The 16,900-nt window shown below is 46.1% G+C and overlaps 1 protein-coding gene across 13 annotated transcripts in view; it reads right to left on the bottom strand.

Annotated features, from left to right (window-relative positions):
* ZNF185 (zinc finger protein 185 with LIM domain) overlaps nucleotides 1-16,900 on the bottom strand; it is a 396,414-nt gene that overhangs the window by 280,601 nt on the left and 98,913 nt on the right. For 9 of the 13 annotated variants that reach the window (XM_075572684.1, XM_075572683.1, XM_075572693.1 and 6 more), the window contains exons 3-4: nucleotides 12,212-12,338; nucleotides 7,311-7,373 (exon numbers count right to left, since the gene is read on the bottom strand). The exons of 2 other annotated variants lie outside the window; for them this stretch is intronic. In XM_075572684.1, the coding sequence (XP_075428799.1) occupies nucleotides 7,311-7,373; nucleotides 12,212-12,338 (190 nt within the window). The remainder of the gene's footprint in view (nucleotides 1-7,310; nucleotides 7,374-12,211; nucleotides 12,339-16,900) is intronic. 2 more of the 13 variants (XM_075572692.1, XM_075572695.1) reach the window with 1 other exon arrangement.

Here is a 16,900-nt window from a genome sequence, read left to right as displayed (position 1 = left end):
GGCACCCCCCCTTGCAGCACACACACAACATGGCACCACACACCAAACAGAATCCCCCCCCCCACACAAAACAAAGAGGTTACACTGCTGCTGGGTCGTCCCCGGAGGCAGCAAATAGTGTCCCAGGAGAGAGGTTCCCCTGTACCCGGTAAAAAGGTACAGTAACACAGAGTCCCCCCCTTTCTCTCACTCACCATCATGGATGCCCACACTTTCCCCTGCTTTCTTGCTGCTCTCAGCTCCCTGCCACCCTCTACTCACAGGCAACTGCACAGCATATTCAGAAAGAATTGTAACATTGTTCCAGAGCTGTGCAATTGCTTGTAGTCCCTGCCCATGAAGATATCTTCTCCAATCGAGGCTCGCAGGAGGTGTCGAGCCTGAGGACTCTGATGTCAGGAAGCAGCAGTAAAATCTGCCGCCCTAAAATTTTGCTGCTGTAGGCTTGGCCTAATGGGCCTATTGGCAAATCTGTCACTGTTGACAGGGCAGGGGCAGTAACAGGTCGTTACGGTCTTCTGGCTTCTGCCTTTAAAGGGTGGGTAAAGAAAACAAGAAAAGAATGGGAGAGCAAAGGGTGAGAGGAATACTATGACACTTCAATACTGTAGGTGCAAAAATTAGTAATCATGCAATGATGTCTGTGTATAATAACACACTTTCTGATGGGTGTGCAGAATTACACACAGGATAGGAAATTGGTGGATGGAAAATATATAACAAATAAATACACACTCACACGGGCATGTGTGAGCACCCAAATTGTACTGGTATCTTTATCCTCGTTGTAGTGATTAGATAGACTTCAAATAAAACCGATGCATGGAAGGTGAGTGAGGTGAGGGATAAGGGATGTGTCGAACAGATATACAAACACTCGCATGGCCCTGTGTGAGTGAGTGCACATCAGGGTTAGCTTGACTCCTCCTGCAGGGTCCCGTGTCAGCTTGTGCTCTTTTCGCCTCACTTCCCCTCAGTGTAGATAATCCACAAGTCAATTTCAAATGAAATTACAGTGTTTTATTAATACAGATATAAAAACCACTTACATAGATGGTTAAAAAAGTGCAGATCCCCCCGAGAGCCTGCGTCTGTGATTGCAATCGATCGGTGCCCCTTCTTCCGCGTCCAGATCAGGGGCTTGCGTCACAGACTTCTTTCTACGGGTGCCGTTATCATTGCATGATTACTAATTTTTGCACCTATTGAAGAGTGTCATAGTATTCCTCTCAACCTGTGCTCCCCCATTCTTTTCTTGCTTTCTTTGCTCTAAGGATCCCGGATAGGTCCTGAAAGGGGTTTGAGCACCAGAGAGAGACGTCAACTCAAGGGGTTCATTTACCCCTTGAGAAGGAAGTATCCATCCTTTAATAATAATAATAATATATTATATTATTATTATTATTAAAGGATTATATTATAATCCTTTAATATATTCTTAGGATCCAGTGAGAGAGCGCCCAGATACTTATTTTTTAAAGGGTGGGTATTATATAGATAACCACCATATGTATTACAGAAGACCATAACTATAATACAAAAACATTACTCTCAACTTGTCCCCTTGTACAGAAGTAGTGCATGACATTGTTCCAACAGATAATAATAGATCATGTCTTGTTAAAACGCATAATATAGTTACATAGTAGATGAGGTTGAAAAAAGACGTACGTCCATCAAGTTCAACCTATGCTAAATTTAGACAACAAATACTTTATCCTATATCTATACTTATTGATCCAGAGGAAGGCAAACAAAACCCAAGAGTCACATCATCCAATGATATCTCATAAGGGGAAAAATAAATTCCTTCCTGACTCCAAGATTTGGCAATCGGATAAATCCCTGGATCAACATCCCCATGTATACTTATTTAGTATATCCCTGCATACCTTACCTTTCTAAAAAGATGTCCAATCTTATTTTGAACAAATCTATTGTATCTGCCATCACAGTCTCCATGGGTAATGAATTACACAATTTAACTGCCCTTACTGTAAAGAACCCTTTCCTTTGTTGCTGGTATCTCCTTTCCTCTAACCTTAGGGGATGCCCCCGAGTCCTTTGTTCTGCCCTTGGGAGGAATAGTTTTTTTGAAAGCTCATTGTATTGTTCCCGAATATATTTGTATATAGTTATCATATCCCCTCTTAGACGCCTCTTTTCTAATGTAAATAAATCTAATTTAGCTAGTCTGTCCTCATAAGTTAGATTTTCCATCCCCTTTATTAATTTGGTGGCTCTTCTCTGCACTCTCTCTAGTTCCATAATGTATTTTCTTAGGATTGGTGCCCAAAATTTTACTCCATATTCCAGGTGTGGTCTTACTAATGCTTTGTAAAGGGGCAGAATTATGTTTACTTCCCTTCCATCCTTTGCCCGTTTGATGCAAGATAACCATGTATTATTTGTTTTACTCTGTGTCCAGGACATACTTGAAAACGAGAGGTAACTCTCAATGTATTACATCCTGGTAAAATATTTTATAAATAAATAAATAAGATAAGATCTTATTTGTCTTTGCAGCTACTGCATGACTTTGGGCACAATTGCTAAGCCTGCTGTCAACAAGCACTCCTAAATCCTTCTCCATCAAGGATTCCCCCAATTTATCCCCATTTAATTTGTAATTCGACTTTTTACTCTTACATCCCAAATGCATAACCTTACATTTATCTGTATTAAACTTCATCTGCCATTTACCTGCCCACGTTTCCAGTCTCTCCAAATCCTTCTGAAGAGAAATTACATCCTGCTCTGATTCTATTACCTTACACAATTTAGTATCATCAGCAAAGATGGAGACTTTGCTCTCGATGCCAACCTCAAGGTCTTTAATAAACAAGTTAAAAAGCAGGGGTCCCAGTATCGATCCCTGAGGTACTCCACTCTCGACTTTAGCCCAACCTGAAAAAGTTCCATTTATGACAACCCTCTGTTGTCTGTCCTTTAACCAGTTTTCAATCCAGGTGAATATATTATTACTGAGTCCAATTTTCTTTATTTTGTACACCAAGCTCGTGTGAAACCGTATCAAAGCCTTTGCAAAAATCTAAGTAGACCACATCAACTGCATTACCCTTGTCTAAATTCCTACTTACCACCTCAAAGAAACAAATAAGGTTAGTTTGGCATGATCTATCCTTCATAAATCCATGCTGACTATTACTAATAATTTTGTTTTCCATTAGTATTAGGTATTCCTGAATATTATCCCGTATTAAACCTCCAAGTAGTTTCCCCACTATTGAAGTCAGGCTTACAGGTCTATAATTCCCCGGTTGTGATATAGCTCCCTTTTTAAATATAGGCACCACATCTGCTTTACGCCAATCTTGTGGTACTTAGCCTGTGGAAATGGAGTCCTTGAATATTAAATATAATGGTTTGGCTTTTACTGAGCTTAAATGGCCAGTCTTTAAAACATTATTAGAAAAGCACACTCATTAGTTTATACTCCTGGGTAATAAGTATAAAGGAAATAAGTCAAAACTAATGTGGCTAAATAACAGGTAGGGGAGGAAATGGAAAAGAAGAGGCAGGAGTTTAGATTCTTTAAGTAAGAAGGGATGGAGGCATCGTATCAGAATTATAAGGAATGTAACAAAAATTGCAAAAGGGGAATCAAATTAGCAAAAAAAGGACTGCAATAGAAAGTAAGATCAACCCTAAAAAGTTCTTTAAGTTCCTTAATAACAAAAAAAAATGAGAAAAGAAAATATAGGACCCTTTCAGTGTGAGATGGGCACGCAGATTATTGGAGATAAGGGAAAAGATGAGGTACTGTATTCTTTGCCTCTGTGTTTACCAGGGAAGAATCAACTTCAATTGTAGTGCCGCAGGGGGAAGCCACAACTTCCATATTAATGAGCAATTGGTTAACTGAGGAAGAAGTTCACAGACGGCTTGAAAAAATGCAAGTAAATAAGGCACCTGGCCCCGATGGCATACATCCAAGAGTTCTCAAGGAGTTGAGTTCAGTAATAGCCAAACCATTACATTTAATATTCAGGGACTCCATTTCCACAAGCTTAGTACCAGAGATTGGCGTAAAACAGATGTGGTGCCTACACTGGCGACACAGTTTATTACACTGCGGCCAGATCCGCAAGCCGGGAGATTTCCCGGCTTGCTAGTGGCCGCCCCTCGGCGTGCCGCGCGTCATAGACGCGCGGTCACGCGTCTTCGGGAGCGTGCGCCCCCTGCACGCGCGTCCAGGGGCTCCCCGAGGGAGCCCTGGTGTCCCGCGATCGCGGGACAGCGGCAGGGGGTTCCGGGGGACCCGGCGGACCCGGCAGCGGTAGGGAGAGCGCCCCGATCGGAGGGCGCTCTTCCGCTGCTTCGGCGCGCGCCCGTCACTCTCGGGCGCGCCAGGCTACTGCTGCGGCACAGAACGGGCAAATGCTCGAATAAACTGTGCCGCAGCAGTATATTAAATAAGGGAGCTAGATCCCAATCAGGGAATTACATACCTGTAAGCCTGACTTCAATAGTGGGGAAACTACTTGATAATACCGGATAATATTCCGGAATACCTAATGGAAAACAAAATTATTAGTAATAGTCAGCATGGATTTATGAAGGATAGATCATGCCAAACTAACCTTATTTGTTTCTTTGAGGAGGTAAGTAGGAATTTAGATCAGGGAAATGCAGTTGATGTGGTCTACTTAGATTTTGCAAAGGCTTTTGATATGGTTCCACAAAAGAAGTTGTACAAAATAAAGCAAATTGGACTCAGTAAAAATATATGCACCAGGATTGAAAACTTTTTGAAGGATAGACAACAGAGAGTTGTAAAAAATTGAACAGAGGGGGACCAAAATTCCCCCCAAAATAAATATCAAAATATCAACTAGAGTTCCAGCACTCACTGACTATGGGAAAAATGCTCAAAACAGGGTATAAGCTAAAAAGTTAATGATTTAATGCAAGCACAAGATAATACAAAATAAATTTGGAGTGATGTAACACAAGCAGGTAAAAGATAATAGACACTTCACAGAGGTGGTGGGGGAAAGGAACACAGGGACAGGGACAGGGAGTGGGGGAGACAAAAAACAAGATATAGGGGGCAGGGTACAAATACGATGGGGGGAGGGTAATCAGGGAGGCAACGTTTTGGGGAGAAACCCCTTCCTCAGGCCCATTCCCTCAGGTCTATATGGACCACGAGGTACTTCTCCTGACCCTGTATCCCCAACCACCAGAGCAGCACCCAGTAATCAAACAATATGTACAATCAAAGTCAAGTATAAGCTTTTGAGTCCAGAGTCAATAGGAGTGTAAACGCTATTTAGGTAAAGAATCAAACCGTCAGCTTCTCTGCAGTAGTAAGTCCTCTCTCTCTCCAGCAGCCCCATTCCACAGGAGAGAGAGGACTTATTACTGCAGAGAAGCTGACGGTTTGACGTTGCTCCCCTGATTACCCTCCCCCATCGTATTTGTACCCTGCCCCTTATATCTTGTGTTTTGTCTCCCACTTCCTGTCCCTGTGTTCCTTGTCCCTCACCACCTATGTGAAGGGTCTATTATCAAACTGAATGGGACTGCCAGGGACCCCTGCTGTTTTAATCCGATGGGCCATTAGTCTCTGCAGAAATGTCACTGAAATGTTTGCAGCATGTACCTGGATCTTGTTGGTGATAGCCCCAGATTTTTCAAGGCAAGTTTAAGGCAAGTTTTCGAATACTCGTCGGTCCACCTGTATGTCTTTTTCCAGCCTCATCATCTACTATGTAACTATGTAAAATCCTGCTGATTATACCACCCTACACTTGATATTGATAAATATTGTCAATACAAAGCATATGGGAAACCCTTTTCTTCACTGAAGAGAAGAAACCATGCCACTGTATTTATTACACTTTATTACACAAAGTCCTGTGTAAAATAATTGTAACAATTAAAAAGCTAATTTGGGAGTTTGTATATTTTCGATTGTCAATGCAGAATGATGAGGATCTGATCCTATCTTAGCAAAATCACATTTTGTACTTCAGTGCAACACCATACATTCTACCACACTCACTTTGATTTATGATGGTGGCAACATATTCAAATATAATAAAAGGATAGTTAGCTAAATATAGAGCAATGTGAAAAAATAGCCATTTTATTATTAAGTCTTGTTGGAAGACCCAGAAATGAGAGTAAATAATTATTGTGACTTAGGGGTTCATGCAGTAAGCAGCGAAAAAAAGCATTAGCCAGTTTAGCAATTCGCCATGTTAAACTGGCTGTATGCTGTAAGGGGCGAATGAATGCGCCACCACCATTTGATGAAATGGCGAGTAACCTGTGGCGAGACGGCTGCTGGGCGAGAAACTGCCGAGAAGCCGTCCCCTGGCGAGTTGTGTTTGCAGCAGAGAGAGATCCGCTGTTCTCTCGGCGCAAACATCAGCACATTAAAAATTATTTTTAAAACCATTTTTCTTCATAGTGTACATGTGCAGGGGGTCTCCGGAGCTGAACCGCATTGGTTTCAGGACCGGGGACCCCCTGCTTCCCGAGATACAGACCCCTTTATGAGGTGCCAGTATCCCTCAGCGTTTAAAGATCCCGATCACGTGACCGCGACCTGTAAACCAAGCAGAGGGATACCGGCACCCCATAAAAGGGGCTGTATCTCGGGGAGCAGGGGGTCCCCGGACCTAAAACCAAAACGTTTCTGCTCCAGAGACCCTCTGCACATCTACACTATGAATAAAACACATACATCAATAAAGACTCGTTCCTTACCTTACAGGGTATCTGCTATGGTAGCGAAGCAGCATTAATATTTATTTAATAATACTGTACAGTGAGCAGGGGGTCCCCCGAGCTGAACCGCATCACTTTGTGGACCAGGAACCCCCTGCTTCCCGAGTTACAGGCCCCGGAATGTGTGATCGGCTGGGCAGTGTCGCCGCCATCTTTATTGCGTCCCATACGCTACGTGCCCGCAATAAACATGGCGTCCACACTGTAACCGATGCCCCAAACCGAGGCCTGTAACTCGGGAAGCAGGGGGTCTCTGAGCCACAAATAAATGCGGTTCAGCTCAGGGGGCCCCCTGCTCCCGCACAATATTATTAAAATACATTACTGCTGCTTCATTACCATAGCGGATAGCCGCTAAGGCAATAAAGGGGTTAACGCATAGTAGCATGTTTATTGGGGACAAATGCCCCCAATAAACATAGCAGAAATACCCAACATACAATACAGTAATGGGCAACATTACTATTATCCACAAATGGATAATAGTGCAGTTGTCCATTTAAAATACATACAGAACAATAAAGACATTAAATACATATAGCACTCACCCATGTGCAGCTGCCACGATGAAGGCCATCCTCATCTTCATCCTGCCCATGCCCCATCCGCTTCTGCAAAACAGACACAAGAATAAAAACATCCACTGTAATGTCCCCTTACCCCTTAATCACCATAGCGGTTATTAACCGCTACAGTCATTAAGGGGTTAACCCACCATCACCCACATACCCTCCCCCACTAACCCCCCCAGCCAATACCCCCTCCCCCCAACACATACAGTACAATAATGTGCCAAATAACTAATATCCACATAGGGATAATACATTATTTGGCCATTATTAAACACATTAAATACCGTAGTAAAATAAAGAAAATTCTACTAACCTCATCAATAAGAAGGCTCCGTCGCCAGCATCATCCTTGGGGTCCGTTGCCAAAATAATAAATATCCAATACATATCAATGACATTAACATACCAATGACCCCCTTAATTACCTTATCGGGTACTAACCTCAAAGGTAATTAAGGGGTGAAGCCATCCTGCAATGGCAACACCACGTATGCATAACATCCTCAATGAATTAAAAAGCAATTTCCTAAACAAATCTCGTGTAATCATTCAATCAGAAGCCTCAAATGCACTTAAAACATTGCATTTACAGTGTATACATGTACTGCACCGACACACTTTATTCGAGCAAATACCCGGTATGTACCTGGCAGATACCTGGAATGCGCCACTCCTCACCTCTGACAAGCCCCGTTGCATTTGCCTTCCCAGCCTGGGTTCATGCCTGGCTGATGGGCGGCTTATCTGTTAAATGATAATGATTAGGATTTAATAGGCTGCAATGCTTCGCGTGTCTACCAGATGGCATAAATTCATGAATTGTAATGCAGTATATATATATATACTGTGCAGTATTGCAGCCAGCGGGAATAAAATGCTTCAATCCCTGCTTGGAAAATAACTCAATGCACTCGGGCAGAAAACAGTCACAAACCTCAATACACCCGGGTATACCCGAATTCGTGGGACTAGCCAAGCTCGAATAAAGTGTGTCGCCAGTGTAGCATAGCATGTAAGCTACATGTCCACGCTGCAAATCAATGTTAACAATACAATAATCCAACTAAAATAGCCTGACATCACAAGAAGTATATTATTTAATCCAATAAAGTCACCATCAATGAATTAACAGACATGAATTACATCCCTAAACAATTAACATACCATCCATACCAATTACACAATTAACTACAGCTATCGTTACAGAGAACAAGTTCAAAACATACCAAAAAGTACACCAAAAATAACTATATACTAAAGCAACCCTCAACAGGACCTATAGTACAGCATAGAAGCCCAAAAATTACATCTCTCTCATACTAAAATACATTTAACACACATCTAAGCATAGCAGCATAGCCAAAATCATTTACAATAGGGCAAATCAAGCTTTTACAACACTATCATTTCTTACCCTGTATGTATATATCTCTCTAGACATATATACATACATACATACAGTGGCAAGAAATGATATGCATAAAAAAAAAACACATGTTAAAAAAGCTTTGAAAAAAATTAACAAGTTAAATAAAATACATTTCTTTAGTTAACTTACCATTACTTGGCCCCACCGACTCCCGTTGAACACCTTACTCACGAACCAATCCACGATCAGGAACCCATAAAATAAAAGACCATAAAATAATAAACTTTAAAATAATAAAACACGACAATCCAGGGGTCTTCTAGTTGTAATCCACCTTCATCTGTATTCTTCTACCTTCTTCCGGGGTCTTCTCCCCGTCTGCGGCCACGCCCTGGTCTTCTTTCTTCTCCGGAGGTCCTTCCACCTCGGCGTCTTGCTTCAAAATGAGACGACATAGGCTTTTAAAGGCCTATGACGTCACATTTTCGTCATATGGTTCCCACGGCCCTGATTGGGCCGTGAAAACCATGTGTTTTGGCCGATGTAAAAAAAAATTGATGACGTCACTTAAAGGGAATGAAAGCACAGCCAATCAGAATGGCTTTGCTTCAATTGCCTTTAAGATGACGTCATGAAAAGACACATGGCCGTCCACACATGGTACGGTAGCCAATCAGAGCGTGGGAACTCCATCCCTACTCTGATTGGCTCTAGTACCATGAGACAGGTTTTCATTGACGTCACAGCCTTTCTCCCCCAAGCCTCTGTCACATGGTACTAGAGCCAATCAGAGTAGGGATGGAGTTCCCACGCTCTGATTGGCTACCGTACCATGTGTGGACGGCCATGTGTCTTTTCATGACGTCATCTTAAAGACAATTGAAGCAAAGCCATTCTGATTGGCTGTGCTTTCATTCCCTTTAAGTGACGTCATCAATTTTTTTTACATCAGCCAAAACACATGGTTGACGAAAATGTGACGTTATAGGCCTTTAAAAGCCTATGTCGTCTCATTTTGAAGCAAGACGCCGAGGAGGAAGGACCTCCGGAGAAGAAAGAAGACCAGAGCGTGGCCGCAGACAGGGAGAAGACCCCGGAAGAAGGTAGAAGAATACAGATGAAGATGGATTACAACTAGAAGACCCCTGGACTGTCATGTTTTATTATTTTAAAGTTTATTATTTTATGGTTTTTTTTTTATGGGTTCCTGATCGTGGATTGGTTCGTGAGTAAGGTGTTCAACGGGAGTCGGTGGGGCCAAGTAATGGTAAGTTAACTAAAGAAATGTATTTTATTTAACTTGTTAATTTTTTTCAAAGCTTTTTTAACATGTGGTTTTTTTTATGCATATCATTTCTTGCCACTGCATGTATGTATGTATATATGTCTAGAGAGATATATACATACAGGGTAAGAAATGATAGTGTTGTAAAAGCTTGATTTGCCCTATTGTAAATGATTTTGGCTATGCTGCTATGCTTAGATGTGTGTTAAATGTATTTTAGTAAGAGAGAGATGTAATTTTTGGGCTTCTATGCTGTACTGTAGGTCCTGTTGAGAGTTGCTTTAGTATATAGTTATTTTTGGTGTACTTTTTGGTATGTTTTGAACTTGTTCTCTGTAACGATAGCTGTAGTTAATTGTGTAATTGGTATGGATGGTATGTTAATTGTTTAGGGATGTAATTCATGTCTGTTAATTCATTGATGGTGACTTTATTGGATTAAATAATATACTTCTTGTGATGTCAGGCTATTTTAGTTGGATTATTGTATTGTTAACATTGATTTGCAGCGTGTACATGTAGTTTACATGTTATGCTACATGTATACACTGTAAATGCAATGTTTTAAGTGGCATTTGAGGCTTCTGATTGAATGATTACATGAGATTTGTTTAGGAAATTGCTTTTTAATTCATTGAGGATGTTATGCATACGTGGTGTTGCCATTGCAGGATGGCTTCACCCCTTAATTACCTTTGAGGTTAGTACCCGATAAGGTAATTAAGGGGTTCATTGGTATGTTAATGTCATTGATATGTATTGGATATTTATTATTTTGACAACGGACCCCAAGGATGATGCTGGCGACGGAGCCTTCTTATTGATGAGGTTAGTAGAATTTTCTTTATTTTACTACGGTATTTAATGTGTTTAATAATGGCCAAATAATGTATTATCCCTATGTGGATATTAGTTATTTGGCACATTATTGTACTGTATGTGTTGGGGGGAGGGGTTATTCGCTGGGGGGGTTAGTGGGGGAGGGTATGTGGGTGATGGTGGGTTAACCCCTTAATGACTGTAGCGGTTAATAACCGCTATGGTGATTAAGGGGTTAGGGGACATTACAGTGGATGTTTTTATTCTTGTGTCTGTTTTGCAGAAGCGGATGGGGCATGGGCAGGATGAAGATGAGGATGGCCTTCATCGTGCCAGCCGCACATGGGTGAGTGCTATATGTATTTAATGTCTATATTGTTCTGTATGTATTTTAAATGGACAACTGCACTATTATCCATTTGTGGATAATAGTCATTGTGCCCATTACTGTTTTGTATGTTAGGGGGGTATAGGTGTTGTTGGGGTAATATATATATATATATATTTATTTATATATTTATTTATATATTTATTTAGTTAGTGTGGGGCTGTTGTGTGTATTTTTTTTTTCATTGTGGGTAGTGGGGGTGGGTGAAGGGGGTATTAGCCCCAACGGTGGTTTGTTTAGGGCTTGCGGGTGGGTAGCGGGAGGCCTTAACCCCTTCATGACCGTAGCGGTATTTACCGTTACGGCCGTGAAGGGGTTAAGTGCACCCGAAACCCCCCCGCAAGCCCTAAACAAACAACAAGGGCCAAATACCCCCTTCACCCACCCCCGCTACCCACAATAAACCTGGCACGGCTGTTTAACCCCTTCATTACCTTAGCGGTTAGCCGCTAAGGTAATGAAGTGGGCTTTAAATGCATTTTTCCTGCCTCGGATGCATGCCGGGGGACTCCGGTGCTAGTATTAATGGTATCAGCTCCGGAGACCCTCGGCATCAATCCCAGCCAGGAAAAAGGCCTGAATTTTTTCTAAGTGCCGATCCGCCACTCATCCGCTGCCTCTCAGCAGCAACTAGTCATCTTTTTCTGGCGTGGCTGATCCGCCAGCAAAACGCCATTCTAGAGAGGCGAATAGCTCCGCTTAGCTAATCGCCTCTACTAGAATACAGCGTGGCAGAAAAAGTTGGATTTTTTGACGGAAAGTGCCTTCTCGCCCCGCCACCGGCGGAAAAAAAAAACCGCCAGCAAAACTGGCGTTTTTTTTTAATCTCGCCACTTTCTCGCCCCTTACTGAATAGGGTTAGGCTTTTTTGGCGGGAAAGTGGCGAGAATTGCCTTTCCGCTGCTTACTGCATGAACCCCTTAGTTTGCCTTAATTCGTTGTTATACACGACTAGCAACCTAAATATTACCCAATTCTTTTTTCTGTACACCACAGAGATTTTGAGTACTACTTACAGTGGACTGGGGCACTCGTCCTTCTCATCATCTGAATTGTGATTTATCCAACTCATGTCTTTCTTCAGTGTAGTTCGGACCTTCATTTGCTTTAGGACGCTCTGCCTTTCCGCCTCAGTGCCACCTCCTGAAAGCAACAAGGAAGAATACCATAAAGGAAGCCTGGAGACAGAGACCATTTTTTGCTAGAATTCCAGGTGCTATATACAGAACTAGCTGAGAGACCCGGCATTGCCCGGGATGTAATGTTCCTGCTCTCCTCTCTCTCTCTTTCCCTGTCTCTCTCTCTTCCCCTGTCTCCCCCTCTCTCTCTCTCTCTTCTCCCCTCTCTCTCTCTCTTCCCCCCCTCTCTCTCTCTCTTCCCCCCCCCTCTCTCTCTCTCTTCCCCCCCTCTCTCTCTCTTCTCCTGTCTCCCCCCTCTCTGTTTGTCCCCCGTTCCCATCAATCCATCTCCCCCCTTTTACAGGTCCGGTCCCTCCCTCCCCCCCCATTTACCAGTCCAGTCCCCCGACCCCTTTCCAGCTCTGTTCCCCCCTCCTTTACAGCTTCATGTGTTGTGGTGTGTGTGTCCCTTTCCCCCTCCCCCCTCTGCTTTTTCCTCTGCCCTGTCGCGAAGGGGGGTGGGGGGTGGTTGTTGATAGCTGCTCGCGCTCCTGGCTTCCCGGCCTGGCCGCTGGTCCGGCCGGGGGGGTTGATACCTGCTGGCGCCGCTGCGGGTGGGGGTGGTGATTGTGGTGACAGCTGCTGGCGCTACCCGTCTTCCCGGCCGCGGGGGTGGGGGGGTTTGATGAGGTACCTGTCAATTTGTGTGGGGCGGTGGTGTCGGTTACGTCTTCCCAGCCCGGCCGTGGGGGGGGAGTGGAGGAGGAGAGGGGGGATGATGCGGTACCTGGCAACGTGTGAGAGGCATCGGTCAGTGTGTCGGCGTCGGTTACTCGGTGGGATTCGATGTGTCGAGAGTTGAGGTGGAGGAGGGGGGGCGTTTGAGGTGAGGCTGTGGCGCAGAGGGGCGTGCGCCGCTGGCCCCACGGTGCACAGGCTGGGGTTTGCTGTGGGTGGGGGGATGTGAGGAGAGGTGAGGCGGCGGCGGCACCGAGGAGCGGGCAGCGTTGCTGAGTGTGACCAATGAGGCATGCGGTCTGTGTGTGGGGGCGCGGGGGGGTGTGTGAGCGGGTGGGGGGTGAGGGAAAGAGCCGGGTGAGGGAGTGGCCTATGGGTGGTGAGGTGAGAGTCCCCCGTTGTGTCCCGGGCGCTTGCTCCGCTCCCCCGCTGACTGTAGCGGCGCCAGGGGGGGGGGGGTTGGGGGTGGTGTGGGGGGGGTTGAGGGTGGTGTGGGGTGTGTGTGTGTGTGTGTGTGTGTGTGTGTGTGTGTGTGTGTGTGTGTGTGTGTGTGTGTGTGTGTGTGTGTGTGTGTGTGTGTGTGTGTGTGTGTGTGTGTGTGTGTGTGTGTGTGTGTGTGTGTGTGGCCCGTCACTCCGCCTCAGTCCAATGAGAGGTGTGCGGGGGTGGGCGGGCCAAGGGAGCAATCTTATTGGCCTGAGGGATACAGGCCATGCAGACATACTGTACAGTGCTTTCAGAAATATATAGTAGATACCATCCCAAACACATCTTTATATAACACACTAGCTGAGAGACCCGGCGTTACCCGGGAGTCACACTGTTCCCTCCCCCCACACACACTGTACCCCCCCCCCACACATACTGTCCCCCCCCCCCACACACACTGTCTCCCCCCCCACACACACTGTCCCCCCTCCCCCACACACTGCCCCCCCCTCACACACACACACACACACACACACACACACACACACACACACACACACACACACACACACACACACACACACACACACACACACACACACACTGTCCCCCCCTCCCCCACACACACTGTCCCCCTCCCCCACACACACAGACTGTCCCCCCCCTCCCCCACACACACACTGTCCTCCTCCACACACACAGACTGTCCCCCCTCCCCCACACACACACTGCCCCCCCCACACACACTGTCCTCCCCCTCCCCCACACACACTGCCCCCCTCCCCCACACACACAGACGGTCCCCCCTCCCCCACACACACACTGTCCCCCCCTCCCCCACACACACACTGTCCCCCCCCCACACACACACTGCCCCCCCCCACACGTAGGCCGCGGCCTGTAGAGGGTCTGCGGTTGCGGAGGGAGATCTGGCGTGTGTCCCGGTCAGCGGGTCGTAGAGGTTGTGCGGTAGCGGGAGGGAGATGTGTGTCGTGCGCTGGCATTCGGAAGAGCTCCGTGCGGGCCGCTGCCGAAGTGAGTAGGTAGCCGGTGGCGATGTTGTTTAGCGGGAGATGGGAGGGGCGCGGTAGCGGGAGGGAGATCTGTGGCGTGCGTCCCAGTCCGCGGGATGTAGAGGGTGTGCGGTAGCGGGAGGGAGATCTGTGGCGTGCTGGTCGGTCCGCGGGCCGTACAGTGTGTGAGGTAGCGGGAGGGCGATCGGTGACGATGGTGTTTGACTGTAGGCCGCGGCATGTAGAGGGTGTGCGGTTGCGGAGGGAGATCTGTGGCGTGGACCGGGGGGGGGGGGGGGCGAGGGTGGTGTTTTGAAGAGACAGTCTGCAGTGTTTGGTGTTGTGTGAATGTTGTGTGAATGTGTGTGTGTGCAGTGTCTGCAGTGTTTGGTGTTGTGTGAATGTGTGTGTGTGCAGTGCTTGGTGTTATCGTGCGTTGTGTGGAGGTGTTGTGTGTAGCTGATTCTGTACCTGATTGGGCAGTCTGTGGTAGCAGACAGTGAGGGTTTTGATAGCTGTGAAGCGTGGCCCCAGAGCAGTGAAGGTTGAGGATTAGAGGAGTAGGTGCTGCAAATGCAAAGCGTTCCCAAAGCTCAGTGAGGGGTGGGACAGTGTGGAAGTATTAGCTCAGTGAGGGGTGGGACAGTGTGGCATTGGTGTTGGACGCAGGCCAATGAGAGGTGTGCGGGGGCGGGCATTGGACGCAGGCCAATGAGTCAGTGAGGTGTGGGACAGTGTGGCATTGGTGTTGGACGCAGGCCAATGAGAGGTGTGCGGGGGCGGGCATGGCCTGAGCCGGAGTGACAGGCCCAAGGTGCTATGCGATTGGCCCTTGGGACGCAGACATACAGTGCTTTCTGAAATATATAGTAGATGAAGAAATATCTGTGCATAAAAGGAGCATACCTGAGATACCTGGAATATATGTTAATATAAGTAATTTAAATATAATTTCTATTCTCCAGCAAACCCAATATTTCAGACTCTGTACTTTAAGACCTCTTAGAGACACTTAACATGAGTCATGTTATTTGAATCTAATAACTTAACCTTTGCTAATGAGATATACAAAGACCATTGTTTTTGTATGTAGCCCTCTTTCCTGCTGATATAGAGAGACTACTAATGCTTTATATACCTGCTGGCTCAGCGAGATCTGGGCCTCCGCTAACTGGGAGCCTGGGGTAACAATATGTACTTGGCAGCGGATCCACTTGCCCAGGATCCCCAATAAGTAAGATTCCCCTGGACAAGAATAATGATAATAATCCACGTTGTAACCTTTTACTATTAATTGAATGCAGAGCATGAACATACACATACAGTATCACCCATATAACCACAGTGCATACATATATATATAGCAATGCAATAATTAGATATCAATGGCCTTGCCACACTCCACCTTGGAATAATGTCCTTTACCCACCACCGTGTGCGCCCACACCGTGTCCAATGTACTGGACCAGTCCCTTGGTCACTTAACCCTCAGTGTCCGCAAAGAACCCTCCCCATGGTGGGATCAGCGCCTGCAGGTACCGGTGTTGGTGCACTTATATACTAACTTCGACCGCTCCAGCAGCCGGTAACAGTACTTCGCAAAGGATCCGCCGATCCAGCGTTGTCTCTCACGAGTAGTTGCTTGACTCCAGCAGCTTGATCCCAAGCCACTGGCAGCACAGCAGCGCAGGAAGAATACTGTGTCCCTGTCTGCTACTTCAGTAAAGGGTATGCTGTCCCTATCTATGGCTGTTCCCTGCAGCACCACAAGCTGGTGGTGACTCAGGGTCTGCACTAGGGCCGAAGGGGAATCTCTGGCCTATGCAGTGGGTCACTGACTCCCTGCAACACACACCTCCTCTTCCCTTGCTCCTCCAGGACCCTCTGCTAGCGTGGTCTCTTCCCCACGCTTCCCTTTCCTGCCTGCCAGCAAATCCTCCTCTCCTATTCGCTCCCTGGCATCACATGCCCCTACTGAGGCTCATGGGAATTTTAGTCCCAGCTCAGAGCCTTTCTCCTATTTGCCAGTCTTCGCGCGCTATTCACTGCGCATGCGCGAACTTCCTCAGTCCTCCCATCGTGCATAGGTACTGCGCATGTGCCAGACACAACATGGCGGCACCCTGTGCTATCGGGCCGCCGCAGAACCTCCGGGACGCTCCCTGCTCAGCCCCCACCTTCCTAAAGTGCCGGCGGGTCTGCCGCTCACCCCTGACAGTGCCCGTGATCGCCCCTGAAGCGGAGGTACAAAGGGGGCCAGGGGAACACCACTACACTCTCCCCCTGGTGGAATCCAATGGCCCCGCTTGGGAACGTAAACGAATATCACACATATTTACACAATAAAAATCCATATATAGAAATACAACTTATCACTGTATACTCTACATGAGATTATACATTTCAT

Source organism: Ascaphus truei, chromosome 16 (assembly GCF_040206685.1).
Source record: "Ascaphus truei isolate aAscTru1 chromosome 16, aAscTru1.hap1, whole genome shotgun sequence".
Taxonomy (NCBI): domain Eukaryota; kingdom Metazoa; phylum Chordata; class Amphibia; order Anura; family Ascaphidae; genus Ascaphus; species Ascaphus truei.
This window is presented reverse-complemented; position numbering and strand designations above follow the sequence as displayed.